The sequence below is a fragment of the Bidens hawaiensis genome, unplaced genomic scaffold (assembly GCF_021521415.1).
Source record: "Bidens hawaiensis isolate Kalapana, Puna unplaced genomic scaffold, B.hawaiensis_p1.1 tig00010169_1, whole genome shotgun sequence".
Taxonomy (NCBI): domain Eukaryota; kingdom Viridiplantae; phylum Streptophyta; class Magnoliopsida; order Asterales; family Asteraceae; genus Bidens; species Bidens hawaiensis.
In genome coordinates, this window is record NW_027491772.1 from 488,938 (window position 1) to 497,303 (window position 8,366).

The 8,366-nt window shown below is 40.7% G+C and overlaps 2 protein-coding genes across 2 annotated transcripts; both read left to right on the forward strand.

Annotated features, from left to right (window-relative positions):
• Positions 1-535: 535 nt before the first annotated feature.
• Positions 536-1,631, forward strand: LOC143534501 (2S seed storage protein-like). The gene is made up of 2 exons (XM_077028971.1): positions 536-1,095; positions 1,282-1,631. The coding sequence occupies exons 1-2, from the start codon at positions 536-538 to the stop codon at positions 1,547-1,549; spliced, it is 828 nt and encodes a 275-aa protein (XP_076885086.1). The 3' UTR covers positions 1,550-1,631.
• Positions 1,632-3,040: 1,409 nt separating this feature from the next.
• LOC143534517 (uncharacterized) lies at positions 3,041-3,526 on the forward strand. Its single transcript, XM_077028984.1, has one exon. The coding sequence runs from the start codon at positions 3,041-3,043 to the stop codon at positions 3,524-3,526; it is 486 nt and encodes a 161-aa protein (XP_076885099.1).
• Positions 3,527-8,366: the final 4,840 nt, after the last annotated feature.

Here is an 8,366-nt window from a genome sequence, read left to right on the forward strand (position 1 = left end):
AATTAACACTAAACAACTTATTACATCGATCATGATTATAACTTGTCATCTTCCAAATTTATAAGACGATTTGGCAACGTGTTTTAGATGAACTTGTATATCATATTACAACTTATGTATTAATTATAACTTTTCAGAATCCTGTGTTCATTCATTTCTTATTTTCACATTAAAACCCTTGCTACTTGGCTATGCATTATCATACCGAGTTCAAGTCCACGTGGAACCAATTCATATATTTCCATCAACACCAATGACACCACATGCATACTCCAAAACACACTTCCACTTGCTACACTTTTCATGTAAAACCACCATCAACACTATTGACACCTCACAGATACTCCAAACCATTATTCCACTTGCTACATTTTTCATGTAAAAACTTGTACGTGTTCTTAATAAATGCTCAACAAATAAGCATATTGCGCCACCGATTAAATACACCTCTCCACGTATATACCTCCATGCAAACCCTAAAACCACTATATATACCACCCTAATTCACACAGCAAATTCACACAACAAACCAACAATGGCAAAGCTAATAGCTCTCGCACTCGCCTTCGTCGCCCTGGTTACTGCCCATGCAACCATCGTCACCACCGCCATCAACGACGAGTTCGATTTCCCATTCGGAGAGCAAATGCAATGTCGCCGACAGTTACAGGGACAGAACCTGAACCCGTGCCGCACGTTCCTCCAGAAGGGCCGTATTCCATTCCAAGGATACTTCCCTATGAAGGGGTTCCAGGAGCCATTCATCCAGCAATGCTGCCAAGTGCTCCAAAACATCAACGAGCCGTGCCAATGTGAGGCCGTGAAGCAGGTGTTCCAAGAAGCCCAGCAACAACAACAACAAGAGTGGCATAGCTTTATACCATTCCTCGGTTCTCAGCAGTCACAACAGTTGAGGCAGAAGGCTCAGGCCATCCCTAACCTATGCAACCTTCAAACACAATGCGGAATTGGAAGCAACCCGATCGATTTCCCATTCCAAATCCCTTTCTTCCCCAAGCCCACGCCTCCTTTTGGCGGATCACAGCCCCAATGCAGCGAAACTGATATCCAAAGGCCAGTCAACAAATGCCAAAGGTACACTATATAAATATTCTTAAAGATTCATTATCAAAGGATCACATACATTGTTTACCTTAACTTTGCTAGCTAGTTTAGGACATAATATGAGATTCCACCTTTTCCAATGTTAGATAGTACTCTAACACAATCATAATCATATATTAAGCACAAACCCTAATCGTATAACGATATTTTCAACAGGTTCGTCACACAACAACTCCAGTACCCTGAGATGAGCGTCGGCTATCAACAAGAACAATCGCCAGAACTTCAACAGTGCTGTGACGAGCTCCAGTACATGAAGAATGGGTGTGAGTGCAGGGCCATTAGAGAGATAGCTAGCAGAGTGATGAAGCAGCAGTCGCAATTCGGGAGGTTTGGCAGGCAGCAGTCGGAGATGGTGAGGCAGATTGTTCAGGATCTGCCCAATCAGTGCAATTTGGACATGAGCCAGCAATGCACCTTCTGAAGTATGAGGCAAATGAAGGAGAGTTGCATCTCTAGTTGATCTTTGAGATGCATGGGAGGGTAGTTTCTAATAATAAGATGAATAATAATCGTGGCTTTCATCTTGTCTTTATATATCAAAATAATAAATGACTGCCCAACTTTTAATCTAGCTTCGAATGTTCATCAAGCTTATGACTCTTGTTTTAAAACTTATGGTATAATTAGTAAGTAGTGCATGCGCGTTGCAACGGAATTGAAAAAAACCCAAATTCGTGAATTTGATGACTAAACTTAGAAAACCCACATTCACAAAACTGACACTGGTTGTTAGCCAAGGCTCTAGTGTGCTACACGACTACAACATAGGTTGCCAGTTGCCACGCCATAAACCAGAACATCATCACAGCCATAAACCATAGAGAACCATGATAGTCATGACTTATACTATACCCAGCTTGATTATGATGTATAACAATACTAACTTATACTACGATGTATAACAATACTAACTTATACGGATGATGATGCTTATATAATGAATGAATCATAGTTATGCATTCTTTTTCTCTTCTTTCTTACAATTTTCTCCCCATAAAAAACATCCAATTACAATCAAGAGGTAGGGGGCAACAAGGAGCACCGCAACCCTTTTTTAATGGCAAATTTGATCCTACTGAAAACAAAATTATGGTTTTTGCCGTCGATGAGTTACTGTGCATGACCTGTTGAACTCTTTTCAAAAACACATCAGCTTCGGGACAAAGGACCCGTTGAGCTCTTATTCTAATGTGTTTCAACCAAATGCCACCATATTTCTTTGTTTTAATTTGTTACTATGCATTTGGTTAAACCAATTTGTTTGATAATGATAAATATACATTTTATTGTAAGAGCATTCACAATATTTTTTTGGAGTACTTTTAAAAGTGTCACATGATATATGTTCATAAGTTAAATTTTTTTTCTCTCACTTATCCTACGCACAACCTTCTAAAACCATCAATTCTCTCTTCTCTCTCATCTTTTATAGTCACTCTCCCAAGATGTTTTTATGGAAGTATAAAACTATCACCCATTCTTTCCTTCATCTCACATTATAAAACTATCACCATTTTGTTATGATATTAGAACATACACATAAAAGATTCTACACTCAAAAATAAACCAACAATCCACAACCAAAACCTTAATCGCCGCCATGACCGGTGATAAAGAAAAATTTGACTCAGCCATGATCGGCGACCAAAGAAAACAAACCGATGGAGGGGTTGCTGATCATACCTCTCCGTATTACATACATGCCTCTGATTATCCGAGATAGTTACACGTTAATGACGTGCTTACCGATGGAAACTACACAAATTGGTCCCAAGAGATGTTGAATTTCTTGTTTGCTAAGAACAAGGTAGGCTTCATCGATGGGTCAATCAAGAAACCGGAACCTGATTCACCAACCTACATGGCCTAGATGCTGTGTGATGCCATGCTTAAGGGCTGGTTGAACACGGCAATGGAGAAAGAAATACGAACCAGCGTAAAATATGCTTCCACAACTCAAGAGATTTGGGCAGATTTGAAAGAACGTTTCGGAAAGGATAACGCACCAAAGGCATACGAGCTGAAGCATTCCTTGACCATGATCAAACAGGAAGGATCGTCCATCTCCGCCTACTTCACGAGGCTACGTTCCATTTGGGACGAAATCGAGTCCATGTTTCCGATTTCTTTATGCATGTGTAACGGATGTACATGCGGGCTCGGAAAGAAACTTAATGACCTCAAGGACAAAGAGAGGCTATATGAATTTCTCCTTGGTCTAGATAGCGAGTATGGAACCATACGTACTCAAATCCTCGCTATGCAACATACACCTGCCCACAATTCAGCCTACCATTTGGTATACGATGATGAACAGCAAAGAGCCATTTTTGGTTCAAAAATACCAATCAATGATGCAACTACCTTTCAAGCTTTTCGCCTAGGAAGAAGGATCTGAATTTGTCACAAAACAAATTTGTTTATAATGATGGAAAGCGTAATTTAGGTGAACGGATTGAACATTGTGATTATTGTGAAAAAGATGGTCATAAGAAAGAAGGATGTTTAAACTTATTGGGTATCCGGAATGGTGGCTGGGTAAAGGAACACATGAAAAGGCTAAACCAAATGTCGATTGTGTTGAAAAGGGAACGAGCAACATACCAGGTTTGACAAAGGAGCAATACCAACAATTCGTGAAGATCTTTGGCGATAAGATTAATGTTATTGAAGAAGAAAACACGTTGGTTGCTAACATGGCAGGTAATACTAGCCATGAAGGTAAGTGGGTTATTGACTCATGTGCCACCGATCACATAATTTTCAATGATTTTTACCTCAAAAATAAAATTAAGAAAAAGCATGAACCACCCGTTGTTATACCAAATGGGGATTCCATAGCCGTTGACGGTAGAGGAGAATACACCTTGCCTAATGGAATAACAATAAAGGGTGTCCTACATGTCCCCGATTTTAAATGCAATCTTTTATGCGTCAGTAAATTGTCGCAAGATCTCCAATGTGCTATCACATTTTTTCCCAATTTTTGTGTAATGCAGGACTTGAGTTTGAGGACATTGATTGGAGTGGGTGATTGCAAGAATGGTCTATAGAAGATGGGGATGACGGGGGATAAGAGAAAATTTATAATGAAAACGGTTGACACATGGCATAATAGATTAGGTCATGCTTCGAATTCTAAGCTTTCTTATGTTGATTTTCTTAAAAACACGCGTTTAAACCAAAAGGATTTTTGTGATTCTTGTGTTAAGGCTTAGTTTGCCCGTTTACCATTTCCTATTAGCACTACCAAAACGAATGCTTGCTCTGATTTATTGCATTGTGATGTGTGGGAGAAATGCCATACACCTTCTTTTTCTAGAGCAAGTTATTTTCTAACTATAGTAGACGATTTTAGTAGAGTTGTTTGGGTTTTCTCATAAAACATAAACATGAGGCTAGTACTTATCTCGTTGATTTTCATAAAATGATAAAAGTTCAATTTGAGAAAAATATTAAGAAAATCCGATGTGACAATGGTGGGGAGTTCACATCCAATTACATGCTTGAGTTTTATGCCAAAGAAGGGATTGTTTTGGAAACCACGTGTCCACATACACAACAACAAAATGGTGTGGTGGAACGTAAACATCGACACCTTTTAGAAATTTCTCGAGCACTTAGATTTGAGTCTAACTTACCTACAAGGTTTTCGGGGAATGCATATTAACTGCCACGTATATAATTATCATATCAAGGGATGTCAAATTTGTAGAGAATTTTTGTTCCTCCGAACAACGTGACCATGAGCCACAAACCGAACGAGAAATGCCTTCAGATCCTAGCCTAGAATCTGAAATGAACAACCAAAGCTTAGATGGATTAAATGAGCCTGATGTTGAAATGTCACAGCCCCACTATGAATTTTTTCTTCAAAATGATCAGCCCATTGACACTGAACAACTCAACACACCACACAACCCAATAAGGCAATAATATAAAATGAAAGACAAAGAGGAAGTAAATGACGGGCAGAATAATATGCACAAATTAAGCATAGTAACGTTTATTCCCCTCAAGTTGGAGCATGGAGGTCTGTAATGTCCAACTTGTCGAGTAAGGTTGTAACACCCTTGGCAAAACACAACATTGTCCCACTCTTAGGCTATCCCACATCGGCCGTGGACAAGAGAGATCACTGGTTCATAAGTAATGTCCTGCCTCTTCAATCACCAACGCGTTTTGGGCAACCAAAAACAAATCCGTGAGCTCTTCGTGGGCATGCGAGGGGCCGGATGTTACAAGTGGTATCAAAGTCACTCTTGTGCCGGAAATGATTTGCACCCAATGGTTTAGTTAATAAATCTGCAAGTTTCATGGTTGTGCTAATTTTCATGGTTTGTATTTCTTTGGACTCCACACGTGTTCTAACGAAATAGCAATCCATCTCGACATGTTTGGTTTGTTCATGGAGGACAGGGTTGTTTGCTATATGTCAGGCTGCTTGATTGTCACAAAATAATTGTGTCGGGTCATCTTAAGGGACATCAAGTTCCTTTAAAATCCATCTCATCCATAATATTTCATTTACCACGACAGCCATGGCTCGATATTCGGCTTCGGACGAGGATCAAGAAACGACCGGTTGTTTCTCGGATTTCCAAGATATAGGAGCGCCTCCCAAGAGAATTATGTAACAGGTTACGATCCCATGATTATCTTGCCTTTTATTACTTTCTTTGTTTTAGCTTTGGCCATTGCCTTGGTTATTGGGTGGTGATATTATTTTAGAGAATGATGTACACACTTTTTCTTTACAACATTCATTCTCTGATGATGCACTTTGGACCTTTAACAAATTGAAATTCTTTATGGTATCAAAGCAACCATAACAAAAACCAACAACATAACCAAACCGAGAAATCCTAAAACCTTAAGGCGATGGCAATGCGACATACACCATCACTTAATGTTTCCTATCATTTAGAATATGATGATGAGAAGCAAAGAGCGATTACCGGAACAAAGATGGTTTTCACCAAAGCGACAGTTTTCCCAACCCACGTTTCCGCAAAACGAGAACGTGTTAGCAAACCTAAACCAAGAGAATAAAAAAGTAACACTAAAGGAGCAGTTGAACATTGCACTTTTTGTGGCAAAAATGGTCATAACATGGATGGATGCTTTAAACGCATCGGGTATCCCGAATGGTTGTCCCGTAAAGGTAAACAAGAAATACCAAAACCTATGGTTGTTGGCATAGAGACAAAGGCTACTCTGATCCCAGGAATGATCGTGGCTGAATACCAACAGTTTGTGCATTTCTTTGGAAATAAAGATGGTGTAGACAAAGATGAAATCGCACCGGTAGCAAATATGGCAGGTAACGTCGGTAAGGAAGGTAAATGAGTTGTTGATTCGGGTGCAACTGAGCACATAATTATGATGATGCCATGCTTAATAATAAGACGAAAATAAATATGAACCATCTGTTAGTACCAAAAGTGAACAGTTGAAGGTAGAGGGGATTACACTTTACCTAACGGAATGATGGACCAAGATGTCCTTTATGTTCCAAATTTTAAATGCAATCTTTTGTCCGTTAGTAGACTATCTCAAGATTTACAATGCGCCATTCTTTCCTTATTTTTACGTTATGCAAGGCTTACATTCGAAGATATTGATTGGAGTGGGTAATTGCAAGGATGGTTTATAAAAAATATGGATGATGGGAGGTAAAAGACACGCAATGACGACAACTATTGGTACATGGCATAAAAGATTAGGCCATCCATCAAATTCCAAAATCCCTCATATTGATTTTCTTCAAAGTGTGAAGAAACACTAAGTGACCCCGGACAGATTATGGATAATCTGGGGGTTAAGTAGATGTTTCTCACGAAGGTTAGGTCCGGCAAAGATGGTTATTCTTCTAACGACCTGCAAAACAGACACCGTGAGCTCGTCACTGAGAAGGGGGGGTTCCTCCTTGTGACCACCCTCCGGCGTGAGAATCAGACTAGATTGCTCTGAATATGTGTATATATTGAGAGAGATTGCTAGAGAAGATGAAATACAAGATGATGATACCGTTCCAAGGTGTTGGAGTATTTATAGCCGAATGTAGGTTTCCAAGCAGGTACAGCCAGCTGTATAATATTCCTTTTCTACCACAGTCTACGCACGTGCCGTAGTTGGTGGGTAGGCAGCGGCTGATAGTGACATGGCCGGCTGTGTACTATTCCTTTTCCGCCGGCTGTATCTATTCCTTTTCCACCAACTGCAGGCTATGTACGTGCCACGACAAGGGTTGGTGAGTAGGCAGCGGCTGATAGTGACATTTTGTACTAGAGCGTGCTCCTCGTACTGTTGTCGGTGAGCTGTCACCCTGTGATTGGTTCATGGGCTGCTTTGGTCAGATCTTGTCTATTTTGTCCATACCTTGACAGGTATAGTACACAAGATCTTCCAGAAGCGTACGGACCGGCTCATTTGGGCGGGAGTATGCCCGCCTTGCTCATTCCTTCAGGTGACACTGAATTATTGAGAGTTAGTGCCTTGTGCGTGTAGCCTTGCTATTAGTGCGGGTAGCCTTCCCTGATGGCTTGTATCCGCAACTGCGGGAACAGGCGGGGTACTTCACCATTGGGAGGCTTTTCCTGCGAGAACAGCTGCGTACTGCGCGTAAGGTCTTCATCTCTGAGCATGGTTGGTCCTGCGGAACCAGTTGGTCCTTGCGCAGACGTCCCTCTTCAAGGTGAGTCTTGCGGGTCCAACTGGGCTCTGCTGGGACCTACCTCTTCAAGTCCCCTCAGTCCAATGTTTTTCTCATGAATTGTTAATAAGTGAGGTGAACTTTTGGATTTAAGCAAGGGGTTTTGAAAAGGGTTTTTAGTTTTAAGGTTTTCCGTGGGGATTCTTCCTGCGGTTTTCCTAATGTCACGCAGAATTTCCCACTTTTCTGCTTGATCTTTGGGTATGATGCGGGTAGGTGTGTAACCTCCTCGCAAGTCAGGAGCGTTGAGTTTCAGTTGTATATGTTCTCCACGAGGTTTTGGTAGTTTGACATAGTGATCATTTATGTTTAAACAACCAATTCCATCTTGGAGCATCAAACAATCTAGTTCTCAATGTTCCCGCTATGCGGGGATGTTATATCCATGTCCACAAGCATGGCCCAGAAAATCCTTCTTGGTTTCAATTCCCTGCGAGTGCTAAGTATGTGAAGGGTTTCGCCTTGACACTGTACCCGCACTCGTCTTATAGTTACTTTACTTCCAAGGTATTCTTGGCTTCAA

Bases quoted from the DNA above. Each gene is read 5' to 3' on its own strand.
- LOC143534501 (XM_077028971.1), top strand. From the start codon at position 536: ATGGCAAAGCTAATAGCTCTCGCACTCGCCTTCGTCGCCCTGGTTACT. The intron at 1,096-1,281 runs GTACACTATATA...TATTTTCAACAG, and splicing joins CCAGTCAACAAATGCCAAAG to GTTCGTCACACAACAACTCC.
- LOC143534517 (XM_077028984.1), top strand. From the start codon at position 3,041: ATGGAGAAAGAAATACGAACCAGCGTAAAATATGCTTCCACAACTCAA.